Source organism: Chlorocebus sabaeus, chromosome 8 (genome assembly GCF_047675955.1).
Source record: "Chlorocebus sabaeus isolate Y175 chromosome 8, mChlSab1.0.hap1, whole genome shotgun sequence".
Classification (NCBI taxonomy): Eukaryota; Metazoa; Chordata; class Mammalia; order Primates; family Cercopithecidae; genus Chlorocebus; species Chlorocebus sabaeus.
In genome coordinates this window covers 147,212,026-147,226,940 of record NC_132911.1, presented here as the reverse complement: position 1 = coordinate 147,226,940, position 14,915 = coordinate 147,212,026, and the positions used below count along the sequence as shown (strand labels likewise).

General features: G+C 59.7%; 1 protein-coding gene across 2 annotated transcripts in view; it reads left to right on the top strand.

Annotated features, from left to right (window-relative positions):
• The first annotated feature begins 826 nt into the window (after positions 1–826).
• Positions 827–14,915, top strand: part of ZC3H3 (zinc finger CCCH-type containing 3) — a 104,472-nt gene continuing 90,383 nt past the window's right edge. The window contains exons 1-3 of one of the 2 annotated variants that reach the window (XM_008001767.3): positions 827–967; positions 3,119–4,436; positions 5,976–6,172. In XM_008001767.3, the coding sequence (XP_007999958.3) occupies positions 880–967; positions 3,119–4,436; positions 5,976–6,172 (1,603 nt within the window). In that variant the 5' untranslated portion in view covers positions 827–879. The remainder of the gene's footprint in view (positions 968–3,118; positions 4,437–5,975; positions 6,173–14,915) is intronic. The other variant, XM_008001768.3, reaches the window with a different exon arrangement.

Here is a 14,915-nt window from a genome sequence, read left to right as displayed (position 1 = left end):
GGAATCTTGGAAGCTTGACTACCCCACATTCTCCTACAAATGGACCTTGAGAGCTTGTTTGGAGGTTCTAGCAGGGGAGCCCAACTCCTCTCTTGGGTACAGTCGTCCCCTTCGATTGAGCCGCAGCTTTGGGAGGGACGCACATGAAACAGTGAGGAAGGAAGGGGACACTGGCCTAGCCAGCCAGATCAGCCGAATCAACCCTGGCGATCAGTGGGATGGCAGGTGTCGCAGCCAGATCGCCCTCATATCCGGTAGTTCTACTTTTAACCTTTTGTGGAATCTCCATAGTTTTCTGCGGTGCTGCGCCATTTACATTCCCACCAACAGCGCACTTGTACATGTTTCCACTGACGAACCAAAAACTTTCATGTTTTCAGAGGTTCAACATGTCTATCCAGGGAAACTTGCTCTCCGATGTCTTCTCCTCTGGCCACAGTAAGAGGTTTCACAGACCCTCCTGGGTCAAGAGTAACTGTTAACTGGCCCTTCTCCCATGGGGTCCCCCCGTAGACCCCCAACTCTCAACTGGGGCGAAATGAAACGCAGGGACTGTGGGAAGGAACTGCGGTATGGGCTGGGAGGGCCCCAGGTCTCGCCCCACGCCCACTCTCCCAAGGGGACCCGATCCCGGACTGCACAAGCTGGGCCGCGCGGCCTCCCAGCACCCGAACGGCCCCTTCCCAGCGGCAACCAGGCTACTTCCCGTCGCTCACTAGTGACGTCCCCGCCTCGCTCTGCGCGTGCGCGGCTCCGCCTCCTCGCTGCCGTTGCCAGGGCGACGGCGGGTCGTCTGCGGCCGGCAGACATCCGGGCCTGCTCCCCGCGGCTCTGCCGCGGCCCGCTCCGCCCCGCCAGCGGCAAAAAGGTCGCGTAGCGATGACGTCGCGGGGGCTTGGCCGGGCGTCGCGGACTTGGGAGATGGAGGAAAAGGAGATATTACGGCGGCAGATCCGTCTCCTGCAGGGTAGGTCCGGCCGGGGCCGGGACGCGAGTCCCCTTCTTTCCCCCTCACCTCGCGGCCGGTCTCCGCCTCGTCGAAGGGGTCGCTCACCGCCCGCGTGTTCCTGGTGGCGGCTGGGGTGGGGAACGGTAGGGTCCGCCAGGACTTGTGGGCCGGCTCAGGGCCCGGGTCAGTCCCCGGCTCCAGCTTTGTGGAGGGAGCGGTGCCGGCCCTGCGTGGGCTGCAGAGGGTGGAGGCAGGGCCGTCGCTTAGTAACCCGTGGGAGGCGGCGGCCCTCCCCACCACCATGGTCTGTCGAGTCCCTCGGCGCCCACCCTCGCTCCCCGCGCCCCACTGCGGGACTGGGACTGGTTCATGGCTCATTTCGGCAGAGCAGGCTCCGGGCGCACGCGGGTTCCTTCCTTGACGCCCATTTTTTGTTTTTTGTTTTTTGTTTTTTTTGTTTTTTTGAGACAGAGTCTTGCTCTGTTACCCAGGCCGGGGTGCAGTGACGCTATCTAGGCTCACTGCAACCTCTGCATCCCGGGTTCAAGCGATTCTCCTGCCTCAGCCTCCCGAGTCGGTGGGACTACAGATATGCGCCACAACGCCCGGCTGATTTTTGTATTTTGAGTAGAGACGGGGTTTCACCATGTTGGCCAGGTTGGTCTCTAACTCGCGACCTCAAGTAATCCACCCACGTGGGCTTCCCAAACTGCTGGGATTACAGGCATGAGCCACCGCTCCCAGCCTCGACGCCCGGTTTTGATGCCCCTTTTCTCCAAACAGTCACACTTCCCTTGCATTTCAGGCGCAGACTCAACAGGCTTCAGCTTCCACACTTAAACATTAAAAAACCCAAATTGGTGTTTCTAAACTTAAAAAAAAAAAAATCCATGTACGGACTCAATGGCCTACGCCTGTAATCCCAGCACTTTGGAAGGCCATGGCAGGAGGATGGCTTGAACCCGGGAGTTTGAGACCATCCTGGGCAACGTGACGAGACCCCGTCTCTACAGAAAAATCTTTAAAAATGAAATGGGCGTGGTGGCTTGCGCCTGTAGTCCCAGCTACTCAGAGGTGGAAGTTTCGCTTGTGCCCAGGAGGTCCCGGCTGCACTGAGCTGTGATTGGGCCACTGCACTCCAGCCTGGGCAGCAGAGAAAAGCCAAATAAAATAAATAAATAAAAAAAGCCAAATAACATCTCAAATAAAAAGCCAAAACCAACCAAACAAAAAAAACTAACAAAAATTAAAACTCCTTTTTGCTTTTACTCTCACAAAGGGAAGACTTAAGGATTGGGAAAGTGTGTATGGATAAGAGGCCAGGCGGACTGCCTCCCACTTGGGGACACTTCTTGGGCTCCCATCACACCTGCTCTGGGGTGTCACCACGTCTGGACATGGCTTTCTGTGTCCCCAGGGGCAGGGCCTCTGGTGGGGGAATGCTGATGACTGGAGGCTGGCTGCTGCTCGTTTGCTGGTTGAGTCGGAGCACCCCTGGCTGCTGCTGCCCTTGCCTGTGTTCCTGGCCCTCCTGCACCGGGATAGCTATCCAGGGACTTATTTAGAAAGTCCTGTGATTGTGTCAGTTTACTGCAGTAGGACTCTAGCCCATTGCTCTCTCGTCTTCTGCAGGGAAGACTATGACGCCTGTCAGGGCAGTGGCCTCTGCTCCTAGTATTCTTTTTTCCTGTTGTCAGGCATGGCGTCCTCAGGAGTGTCAGTTCTGTTACCCTTAGTGGAGTGACTCCTTTCCATCTGTAGGCAAGCCAGAGGGCCTGTGCGGCCGACTTGTCCCCTCTGATTCAAACAGTGCAGAGGGGATCGTTGCGATTCTCTTGAGACTGAGTGATACTTCTCATCAAAGGACTGTGGACTCAGTAGACCAGCAAGTAAGGGTTGAACCACATGGTTCATTTTTGTGTTAAGCAGGTGGAAGTAGGATTGAAGTGGAGCTGTTGGAGAAAAGGCTCATAGAAGTGACAGGCCCATGTGACTCAGACTGAGTTGTCAGTGAGTCCCAGGTGCTGGGGGCTGTGCCTCCTGAAACCGGCAGGGGCTCAGAAGTGAGATGAGATCTGGGGGTATCTTGCCAGCTGATACCCTTCCAGGGTAGTCATGATTGTTAGGGTTACCCTCTGGCTAACTGAGCCTGTGGTTCTGTCTTCTCAGGTCTAATTGATGACTACAAAACCCTCCATGGCAATGCCCCAGACCCTGGTACCCCAACAGTTTCTGGGTGGCAGCCACCCACTTACCACAGTGGCAGGGCCTTCAGTGCTCGCTACCCTCGTCCAAGCCGGAGGGGCTACTCCTCACACCATGGGCCTTCGTGGCGCAAGAAATACTCCCTCGTGAATCGGCCCCCGGGACCCTCAGACCCACCTGCCGACCCTGCTGTGCGGCCGTTGCACGGGGCCCGGGGTGGCCAGGCTCCTGTCCCACAGCAGCACATCCTTGGGAGACAGGTCCAGCTCAGTCAAGGTCAGAACGTGGTCATCAAAGTTAAACCACCATCAAAGTCTGGCTCTGCCAGTGCTTCAGGGGCCCAGCGGGGCTCTTTGGAAGAATATGAGGACACCCCCTGGAGTGACCAAAGGCCCCGGGAAGGTGAAGGTGAGCCCCCTCGGGGACAGCTGCAGCCCTCGAGACCAGCAAGAATCAGGGGTACCTGCAGTGTGGAAGATCCTCTTCTGGTCTGCCAGAAGGAGGCCGGTAAGCCCAGGGTGGTGAAATCAGTGGGCAGTGTGGGCGACAGCCCCCGGGAGCCCCGCCGGACAGTCAATGAGAGCATGATTGCCATCAAGGCGAGCTTCCCATCCTCTGCTCTGCCCCCACGCACTGGCGTGGCCCCGGGCCGGAAGCTGGGTTCTCATTCCGTGGCCAGCTGTGCTCCACAGCTCCTTGGGGACAGGAGAGTAGATGCTGGCCACGCAGATCAGCCAGTTCCGTCGGGCTCAGTGGTGGGCCCAGCCAGACTGGCCTCAGGACCCAGGCAGGCCCGGGAGGCCTCACTGGTTGTGACCTGTCGAACTAACAAGTTCCGGAAAAACAACTACAAATGGGTGGCTGCCTCCGCAAAGAGTCCCCGGGCTGCTCGGAGGGCCCTCAGTCCCAGAGTGGCTGCAGAGAATGTGTGCAAGGTCCCTGCTGGCACGACAAACAAGGTGGAGAAGCCGCAGCTCATAGCTGACCCAGAGCCCAAGCCCAGGAAGCCAGCCATGTCCTCCAAGCCAGGATCTGCCCCCAGCAAGTACAAGTGGAAGGCCTCCAGCCCCTCGGCCTCCTCCTCTTCCTCCTTCCGTTGGCGGTCAGAGGCCGGCAGCAAGGACCATGCCTCCCAGCTCTCCCCAGTCCTGTCTAGGTCCCCGCCGGGGGACAGACCAGCCGTAGGACTCAGTGGCTTGAAGCCCGTCTCTGGGGAGACCCCGCTTTCGGCTTACAAAGTGAAGAGCCGCACCAAGATCATCCGGAGGCGGGGCAGTACAAGGTGGGCATCTTGGCCGGCTGCGGTGGAGTGTGAGGGGCTGTAAGGAGGGTTTGTTTGGCACCCCGATGGATCTGCTGAGCTCGGAGCTTTGCCTGCAGTTGGGTTCACATTTCCAGCAAGAAATGAGGCAGGAAGTGCTGCTGTGGTGGTTTGGGCTAGCCTGGGGCGCAGAGTTAGGGGGCAGGTTTCCCGCCCCTCATGCTGCTGGCAAGCCCATGTTTTCTCCTGCTGGTGAGAGACAGCAGCTTCCATTCCAGTTGCACAGGGTTCCCAGAGGGAAGGCTTTGTGCCAGGCCAGGCGCAGGGAGAGTAGCTCCCAGGGACCAGCCCAGGGTCCATGTGTCCCCAGGGGGATGGTGAGACAGAGCAGGTGTCTGCCCCTGGCCTGGAGCTGCCAGCCACAGGTGTGTGCTGGGAGGTGGACCAGGGCTCTGGGCCCTGCCAGGGGTGTCTGGTCTTTCCTTCCTGCCCTGTGTCTAGGGCTTGGGCTCCAGGAGACCTGGCCTTTGCTGGCCCCCAGGCTGAGGACTGCTCCAGCTGGGCTGATGGGCGGGGGCCAGGGGCTGCTGGTAGGCGGGAGCCTCCTTGGGCATTCCTGGCTTTGGGCTCTGTGGCCTGCCTTGCGGAGTGCTGAGGCTGCGGTTGGCCTCTGGTCCCAGGGCGAGCAGATTGGTGTTAGGTCCCAGCCCCCTTGGCCAGGCAGCCAGGCAGAGTCACTCACTTGCTTGGCACACTTCTCTCCCGGCCTCCACCCTTGCGGACTTGTGATGAGACTGAGAGATGGTGTCATGGCGCAGTGCTTGGTCTAGGCTCAGGGACTCCATCAGGTTGGCAGCTAAGGTGGCGGCTGCACCTGCTGGGCAGAGGGTGGAGGTCCTGCCTTCGTCATCAGACACAGCGGCGCGCACTGTCTGGGAAGGCACCTCCTTGCTGTGCACCCCTGCTGTCTGGTCCAGGTCGCTGGCTCGTGTAGCTCATTCTCTCTGGCCCTGCTTCCCGAGACAGGTGCTGTCTTGAGGCACATGGGCACCTGGCTCCCACTCCTGGCTGTTTCTCGGTGGCAGCTCTGCTCTAAACCATGCTGGCAGCTCCCTCTGTCCAGGAAGTGTGGAGAGGGAGTGTGGAGAAGCTGCCCCCTTACTGAGGGGCTCGGAAGGCCATGTGGACGCTCTCCTCAGGGCTGTTGGCCCTTCCCTTTGCCCCACGCAGGGACTCCTCTGGCCTGGGTAGATGGGGAAGGGGTGGACCTGTGTGTGGGGACAGAGTGCTGAGGCCCCTCTGTTCTCCCTGGGAGCATGGTAGCCTGCCCTAGTTCTGGGGTCATCTGGGATTGTGGATCCAAGCCTGCCGCCTCAGCCTGGCTGTGGAGGGTGGGCAGAGCTGCCATGGGTTGAGGGAGGCACGGTCCAGAAAGGACCCGATGTGGCCGGGTCCTGGCCTTCAGGAGCTGCTCCCATGCTCCTCGGGTCCTGGTGAGGAAGGGTAGGTGGGCAGAACCCCCAGGGCTTGTTGAGAGCTGCCTGTATTTTGTCTCCACAGCCTTCCTGGAGACAAGAAAAGCAGCCCCTCACCTGCCACCACCGCCAAGAGCCACCTCAGCCTCCGGCGGAGACTGGCCCTCCGGGGGAAGAGCAGCCCTGTCCTGAAGAAGACCCCCAACAAGGGCCTGGTACAGGTCACCACGCACCAACTGTGCCGCCTGCCACCGAGCCGGGCCCACCTCACCACCAAGGAAGGTATGCTGGGAGCAGGGGCGCTGGGTACTGGGGCTGGGCATGCCTGCACTGGATCTGCTGGCCTGTTAGGAGCCATGGGCACCTTCCCTGCCTTATGCTGTTAGAGGCCCTGGCTGGGTGGGCACTGCCTGGCAGACGGTGGTGGTGGGCTGGCGGGTAGAGAGGGCCCGGGTGCTGCGCCCTGCAATCTGGGTGTGGGATGTGCTGCTAGGCAGGCGCTGTGGCCTCTTCTGTGTGTCTCTTGGTATGGACCCAGCTGCATCACTCCTGAGGGAGGAGAGGGCGGCGGCTGCTGAGCCCTTAGGCAGGGGTAAAGCCCTCACTTGTGCTGTGCTGGGCACCCCCAGGCCTCTGCCCCCTCCAGGGCCCTTCTGTGCTCGGCTGGCTGGGGCTGCAAGTCTACCTGCCCTGCCCTTTCTGAGTGTCACATGGTGCTATGTGAGTGTCTCGTGGTGCTGTGTGAGTGTCTCGTGGTGCTATGTGTCGCGTGGTGCTGTGTGTCGCGTGGTGCTGTGTGTCGCGTGGTACTGTGTGTCGCGTGGTACTGTGTGTCGCGTGGTGCTGTGTGTCGCGTGGTACTGTGTGTCGCGTGGTGCTGTGTGTCACGTGGTACTGTGTGAGTGTTTTGAGTGGCCTGAAAGAATTGGTCTGGTCTCCCGCCGTACCACTCTGAGTGCACCCGGTCCCGCCTGGAGAGAAGTGGTCTGAGCTCCTGAGAGCCCCTGTGGTGGCCGGGGAAGGTCCCGACCTGCAGAGAAGTGGTCTGAGCCCCTATGGCGGCTGGGGAAGGCCCCGGCCTGGAGATTGTGGGGTGTAGCCCCTTTGAAGTTGACTCCCACTGTGGTGATGGTGCCGACACACTGGGGGAGCAGCCTCTAGGCGGGCACGTGGTTGGGGGTATGTGGTGAGAGTCTAGCCCTTGGGTGTGGCACCCCCCAGACACTGTGGGGGTCAGCGTGGAGCCACGTTTGTCTGTGTGCACCTGGTCCCGTGTGACTCTGTGGCTCCCCTGGGCGCCTTAGGGCAATGGCTTCCTGAGCTTGTGTCTGTGACATCTGGAGAAGGTGGGGTGTTGGGGATTGAGCAGGCTTGGACCTGGGCACTCCGACTGGGAACTGGTGCTTAGAAATCTAGCCAAGGCTGGCGTGGTTGCTCACGCCTGTAATCCCAGCTCCTTGGGAGGCCAAGGTAGGAGGATCACTTGAGGCCAGGAGTTTAAGACCAGCCTGGCCAACATGGCAAAACCCTGTCTCTACCAAAAATACAAAAATTAGCTGGGCGTGGTGGCACATGCCTGTAATTCCAGCTACTCGAGAGGCTGAGGCAGGAGAATTGCTCAAGCCTGGGAGGTTGCAGTGAGCTGAGATCGCGCCACTGCACTCCAGCCTGCAGCCTGGGCGACAGAACAAGACTCTCTCTAAAAAAAAAAAAAAGAAACCCATTCAGGCATACTGTCATCTAGGGAGGCTTCAGAAGACTGTGGAAGGAGCTGGGCCTGGGTAGAGCCAAGAGTCGTGTGGGGGCTGCCCGGGAGGGCAGGGCATGCGGTCCCAGGTGGAGGACTGAATGGGGCGATACAGCCGGGTGGTGCAGCACGGGGAAGGGGGGGCAGGCGAAAGTGAGGCTGGGGGCGCTGGTCGGCTGTCCCCTATTAGCAGACACCTGCTGCATGCCAGAACACGTGGATTTCATCCTGGTGACAGGGAGCAAGCAGAGACCCATGTGGTCCCTGGTGGCCACAGTGAGGTGGCCGGATGGGGGTTGGGTCATGGGCTTGTCTGGGAGTGGATAGTAGGGTTGGCTTGGACAGTTGGCAGTGTCCCCTGGTCACCTGGGGAGGAGGGGTTGAGGAGGCGTCCAGCTCTGGGAGGCCAGGAGGGGCTGCTGAGCCCTAGGACGCCGAGGCTTGCAGATGGCGTGGTGGTTGGGGTGAGAGGCTCCCCACTGGGTGCAGGGTCAGCCCTGTTCACCTGGCCTGCTCCCTCTTCGGGCCTCTAGTAGAGTGGGGCATAGGCAGGGGATGGGGGAGGCTGCTTCCGGCTGCTGGGGCCTTGCTTGGTGCCCCCTGGACTCCTGCCGGGAGGGGTGTGGGCTTGGGAGGCCCCCAGCTTCACCGGCTGACCACTGCGGAGTGCACAGCTGTGGGGCTGCTGCGGTCCTGCCGCACTAGGGGGAAGGGTGTAATTAATCTCATCTGTTTTTTTTAATGTTTTTAGAAACAGGGCCCTGCTTGCCTCCCAGGCTGGAGTACGGTGGTGCAGTCACAGCTCACTGCAGCCTCAACCTCCTGGGCTCAAGTGACCCTGCTGAATAGCTGGGACTGCAGGTACAGGTCACTGTGTCTGGCTGATTTTTACTTTTTTTGTAGGGACAGGGTCTTGCTTTATTGCCTAGGCTGGTCTTGAACTCCTGGGCTCATGGGATCCTCCTGCCTTAGTCTCTTAAAGTGCTGGGATTACAGGTGTGAGCCACTGTGCCCAGCCAAACTCATAAAGACCAATGTGAAGCTGGGTGTGGTGGCTCACACCTGTAATCCCAGCACATTGGGAGGCTGAGGTGGGCAGATCACCTGAGGTCAGGAGTTCAAGACCAGCCTTGGCAACATGGCAAAACCCATCTGTACTAAAAATACAAAAATTAGCTGGGCATGGTGGCAAGCGCCTTAATCCCAGCTACTTGGGAGGCTGAGGCAGGAGAATCACTTGAACCCAGGAGGCAGAGGTTGCAGTGAGCAGAGATCTCCAGCCTGGGTGACAGAGTGACATTTTATCTCAAAAAAAAAAAAAAAAAAAAAAGACCAGTGTGACAACTGCATGGAGTGAGAGGAGAGGGTCCTGTGTGAGGAAGGGGTGGGGGTGGGGAAGGCATCCCCCTGACTTGCCCACCACTGGCCCATCTGGCAAGCACGGTTGAGTCACTGTGCCTGGCAGCCTGCAGGCTCCTGGGGATCCTGCAGTGAAGGTGAAGAGATGATGAGGCTGGAGCCGCCTTCCAGTGGTGGAGACAGGCAGCCACCGGAGTGCTTGTACATCAGCCAGAAAGGTGCTTCTGGGTGGAAAATGCCTCTGAGGAACAGGCAGGGGGATAGCACAGGACCAGCTGCAGAGAGGTGGTCGGCGAGTGGGAGGGCTTCTCTGAGGAGGTGATCTGAGCAGAGAGGAGCAAATAGGGCTCAACTCTGTAGGCTGAGATGGAGGTGGGAATGAGCTTACTGCATTCTGGAGCACAAGGAGGCTGTGGGGCCGGTTCACCTTCTGGGAGTGTGACTTGGAGGGGGTGGAGCCAACGGAGCAGAGGAACCAGGTCCTGGGAAAGGGTCTTGTAGGCCACAGGAGGGAAAGGGGGTTGGTTCTGGTTACGTTGGGAAGCCAGGGAGGGACAGGGGAGGACCCTGGGAGGGGAAGGTCCAGGGCCCCAGGGTGTCTGGCAGGCCTGAGCAGGCAGTGAGTCAGGAGGGCCTGTGTGCGAGGCTGTGGACGCCAGGCCAAGGAGCAGAGTCCACACGCTCTCAAGCGGGCAAGGAGCCCATGAAGATGTGTGCAGAGGTGAGAGGCCGAGCCTGCATCTTGGCCTGGTCACTCAGGCAGCTGATCCCAGAGACAACCACTGCAAGACTCCAAGCTGGCTGCAGGGGAGATGGGCATGGCCGGGGCATCTGCTGAGGTGGGAGGCTGGGGCCCGGGAAGCTGGTGAGTGGCTCCCCAAGGCGCCCTCCCACAGGGCCCACCATCTCCCTCCCTGCCTGCCTAAGAACTGAGGCTTGCCTGTCCTCAGTCCTGGTCACGTGGGCTTCTGGGCAGGGCCCAGCTTTGTTTCGTTTAACACTGCAGTGCCCTGGTGAGCCAGTGAGCCCTCCCGCGTGGCCAAGGCCTCCATCGGCTGGGGCGTCCGTTCCTGGATGCCGGGGTTGTGTGGGCTGTGGATGGGGCCGCCAGGTGGGGCTGCTCCTTCGTTTGGCTGTTTGGAGTTTTCTTTCCCCATTTTCTGCCCAGCAAAAGCTTAGTTCCAGCTCCACCTCTCTTCAAGGAGAGGGCAGTGTCCCAGTGTCCAGATGGGGACGACTGCCCTGTGGGCTCCTGCACTAGGGACGGGCTTCTGAAAGCTGCCAGGCAACCCTGCTGCCCCTCCCTCCCCCGCCACACTTCAGCCTTGCCGTGTGGCCCAGTGGCCAGCAGAGGGCGTGCTTGCCCCTCCTATCCCCTCTGTCCGCCCTTTTTTGGTAATTGATGGCCTAATTTCCTCTTTATGTGAAAGAAAGCAGATATCAAGTAATTTGCAGCAATAACCTGCTAATGCTGGGCCAGTATCGAAACTCCCCTGTTCATTTCAAGTGGCAGATAAAACGCTAATACATAATTATCCTTGCAAATTGGATTATTTTAAATAACCAAAAGGCTACGGCCAGGAGAAAGCGATCCCATCTCCCCTGAGTTACTATTGCAGCGTAATTGCCGCGTTCAATCAATTTCCCTGGCATTAGAAATTCCATCACAATCAACATTAAGCTTTATTCATTGTGATGGCTAAGAGCCGGGCCATTTCTCCTCTTTTTCTTAACTGGCAAAATTAATCAGGGAAAAGATTTTAAACATTTACCCGTGCGAAAGAGGTCAGCCCTGCCACTATATTGCTCAGCAGATAAGGGGGCTAATAAAAAGAAAATTGAATTACTAATGATCACCAAGAACAGAGTATATAAAACCTGGCCATCGCCAGTTCAGGAAAAGGGAGAATCAATTTTCTTGGGACAAGGTGCGTTCATTTTTTATTTTGGCGCATATTATCAGCAATTTAATTTGAGAGGCATAAACAGGAGGAAACAGTTAGGGAATAATGAGCCTGGAGGTGTAAAGTGCCGCAGGATATATGCTGTACACAATTTATTTGGCACAACAGATAATCGCTTTAATTGAATTCAAAAGTGCATTGTTCAGCAGCAGCGTGGCGGCTCACGCCTCACGCCTGGGGACTGAGACTGTTAGGAAGGCTCCAGTCTGACTCCTCGGTGCCTTTTCTCCCCTCCCCTCTCCTGGCCCTGCGAAGTCCTCGGGGCCTGGAGTCAGACCTCGGCTGGGGTGGGGCAGGGGATTCCTGGGGGTCTCTCCCTCTGCCGTCAGTGTGCCCCTTGCCTTCCATTTCTTCCTTTCCTTTTCTCCTGGGGATGGGTCTGTTGGCAGCTGGGGGATGAGAATGTGAGACACTGGCCGGGCGCCGAGGCTCATGCCTGGAATCCCAACACTTCGGGAGGCTGAGGCGGCTGATTACTTGGACCCAGGAGCTCAAGACCCGCCTGGGCAAAGTGGCAAAACCCCATCTCTACAAAAAACGCAAGAATTACCTGGGCGTGGTGGCACATGCCTGGAGTCCTAGCTACTCGGGAGGCTGAGGTGAGAGGATCACTTAGGTCTGGGAGGTTGAGGCTCTAGTGAGCCATGATCGCACCACTGCACACTGCAGCCTGGGTGACAGAATGAGACCTTGTCTCAAAAAAAAAAAAAAAAGAAGCTATAAGACAGCCCCAGAAGGGCGGCCTGGGCGAGTAGCCTTTGCTGGAGGCTGCAGTAGAGACCTGCCTGGGTTGATCTGTCTCTGGTGGACCGGTGTTAGAGAGGGCATTTGGGCAGAAGAGATGAAAACCTTTTCAGAGTCTGAAAATGGTGTCCTGCTTGCCACTCATGTAACTGTGGCAATTAGTGCTCTTGGTGTGCAGTGTTTACAGAACACACAGCTGAGCCGTGTGGCCAGGCCCTCACTCTGGTGCGGGGGATGGGGGTCCAGCTTTGTGGTACGTCCTCCTGGGGCCCGTTGCTGTGCTCGGCCACTCTGGGATGACAGGCATGACTCCCTAAGCCTAGCTGGCCTGTGCAGAGGAACGCTGTCCAGGCTGTACACTCCAGGCCAGGCCAGAGTGAGGGCCAGCTCTCCCACCCACCCCAATGTGCCCAGGCTGAGGAGCTTCTTGGTGGCGGGAGGTGATGGAACTCCTACCAGCCACATGGAAGCATCTGCTCTATTATGCCAAGGAAAAGTCATGGTAGGTGGGTAGGCAGTGGTGTCGTCATCTGTTGGGGTGGGAGGGCCCCCTCTGCTTCACCCACCCAGGATGGTGGATGCATGCCATTGGCCTGCCCCCTTACCCCATGGCCTGGAATGAGCCCAAGGCCCTGCCTGGGAAGCAGCCACCTTCCCAGACTTGTTGCCAGTGTGCTGGGTGAGGGTGTGGGCCTGGCAGGTCCTGGGCACACCTGAGGTGGACAGAAAGGGCCTGGCTTACATGGTGGTGTCGTGTGGACAACCAGGCTGGGTCGAGGCCTGCTGGCTGCCCAGGCTTTGACAGGTGCCAGGCCAGGCATCTGCCTCTGGCCCAGAGCTTGCTGCACAAAAGGCGATTCCTACCCGTCCCTCAGTCCGCCGTGCCGGCCCCAGGGTGTGGAGGAACTGCTGTCAGCATTCGCAGACGAGAAGTGGAGTCTCCACTCACCCCAGGTCACTGGCAGAAAGGGCAGGCGTGGGTCTTGGACCCTCCTCTGGTGTCACCAGGTGCCAGGGCTGCCCCACCCGGGTGAGTCTTTAGGGGCCTGGATGCCTATTCCCTGAGTCCGAGTTTCTCTGAGGAAGTGCTTAGGGATACGCCGTGTGAGCTGTTGGCCCTCAGCCCCTCCCTGCCACCAGGTGGTTGTCGTGGCTTCCCTCAGCCCCAGAGCGGGACCCAGAGTGGGACCTGAGGAGCTGGGGTCCCTCAGGCACATGGGCTAGAGGGTGAGGATACTGGGTCTCACCCTCTAGCCCTGGCAAAGCCAAAGGCAGCCTCCCAGGAGCCCTGGCCGTCCGCCTAGTCCTTTGTGGGGTCTCCCCTGACTGTGGTGCGACATTTCCACGAGCACTGCCTCCTGACTGCTGGGTCTCGGAAGGGCCTGCCTTGGCGGCTGTTCATGGGACCCCTCTGAGTCCTGGGGCCCTCTTGTGTCCTTGGGTCCTCCCTGTGCACGTGGTCATTTCTGTGTTGCCTCCCGGTACCTTGGAGAGGGGGTGGTTTGCCAGGCAGCCCTGGCATCAGAGGCCCGGGTAGATTCTGCACCCAGCCCGTGCTATAGCTTTGCACTGTTTGGCCACAGATGCTTACGGGGATGTCACTGAGCGGGCACCAGCTTGGGAATGTGGTGGCCCCTCTGCTCCTCTGTCCCCAGCGGCTTCTCCCAGTGACCCCCGCAGCCTGTGGATTCCAGTGCATGGGAAAAACCCAACTGCTTTCTCTCGACTGGCCCTGCCCCCACCGAAGACCCTCTGTAGCTCCAACCAGGCCCAACCTCTGGCCAGACTCCTCCCCCACCCTTAGGGGTGCACAGTTTGCTCCCCTCATTCGGGAGTCTGTGAGGTGGGCCATGGTCCACCCTGCCAGGCCAGCTCCTCTAAGATTGCGTCCCAGCCGCCCCGCCACCGTGGGCATTCCTTCCTCCTGCCTCATGTTTTGTATTGCAGGAATTGCCGGATTATTGTCCGTCCTGTCCGTAGGAAGGTGCTGTGGGCAGCACCCTGGCTGCCCTGTGTGCACTTGAGCCTCAGGCTGTGGCAGCTCCTGGTGTGGGTGAGGCGCCCCCTCCCAGAGGACTGGGCCTGGGCAGAAGGGAGGGCCTCACTCCCTCAGGAGACCCCATGGGCAGGCCTTGAGCAGGAAGGCGGGGCAGTCACCATGCTTAGTGGGCAACCGAGGGGTGAGGGCCTGGCAAGAGGGCTGCCCACCAGGAGGAAAAGCCACAGGGCTCCCTACCCTGACACTGTCCTGCCCCCTTTGAGATGCACCGGGTGGTGGAAGTTGGCAGCAGCACTCGGAGGCTCAGTAAGCAAGTGGGCAGGGTGCCACCAGCCTCGAGCCCCGGCCTCCAGCGGAGGGGCTGGTTTCTGTGCCATCCGAGCTGTAACCTCCTGTGCCAGGCTGCTGGGAGGCCTTTCGGAGCCTGGCGGTCTCCCCAGGAGGCTGGCCGTGGATGGGACGTGAGGCATGGGTGGAGCCCTGACCTGCTGCACAGAACCTGAGAACAGAAGCTTGACCGTGGAGGGTGTCTGTCACTGCCTGGCCCAGGCGTGGGCGCTGGCCCCACAGCCCCTCGGCAGTGCCACCTGGCTTCTGTGGTGAGCTGGCTGGGTCTGGGTCCCAGCCTTGTGGGGAGCTGGAGCGCTGTGGTCAGGAACAAGATGACTCCCCTGCCCTGCGCAGAGATGAGTGGCGGCCCCTGAGGAGGCAGGAGTGCCCAGGGCCCGAGGCGCACCACAGGGTGGGTGCCAGGGTGGGCTTACTGTGTCTTGGCAGTGGGGGAGGGTGCCAGGGCAGAGGGGCCAGAGACTCTCCCATGGCCCCAGCGAGAGTGAGGGGCAGGCACCCTGCCCCATGCTGCTAGGTACGGGGGAGCAGCCCTGTGTCCGGTGCTGGAGGCTTGGATCTTTGCTGGATGCCAGGAGGCAGGGTTATGAGCCGCCAGGCGTGATGCGGGCATGGCCTGGCGGGAGACTTTGGCCCTGTCTGTCCGTTCTCCTTGCTGGTGCTCGGTTCCGTATCTGTGAATGGGGTTGAGAGTGTTTGCAGTGGGGCTGGGCATTTACCGTGGGGCTGGGCGTTTGCCGTGGGGCTGGGCGTTTGCCGTGGGGCTGGGCGTTTGTTGTGGGGCTGGGCGTTTGCCGTGGGGCTGGGCGTTTGCCGTGGGGCTGGGTGTTTGTTGTGGGGCTGGGCGTTTGCCGTGGGGCTGGG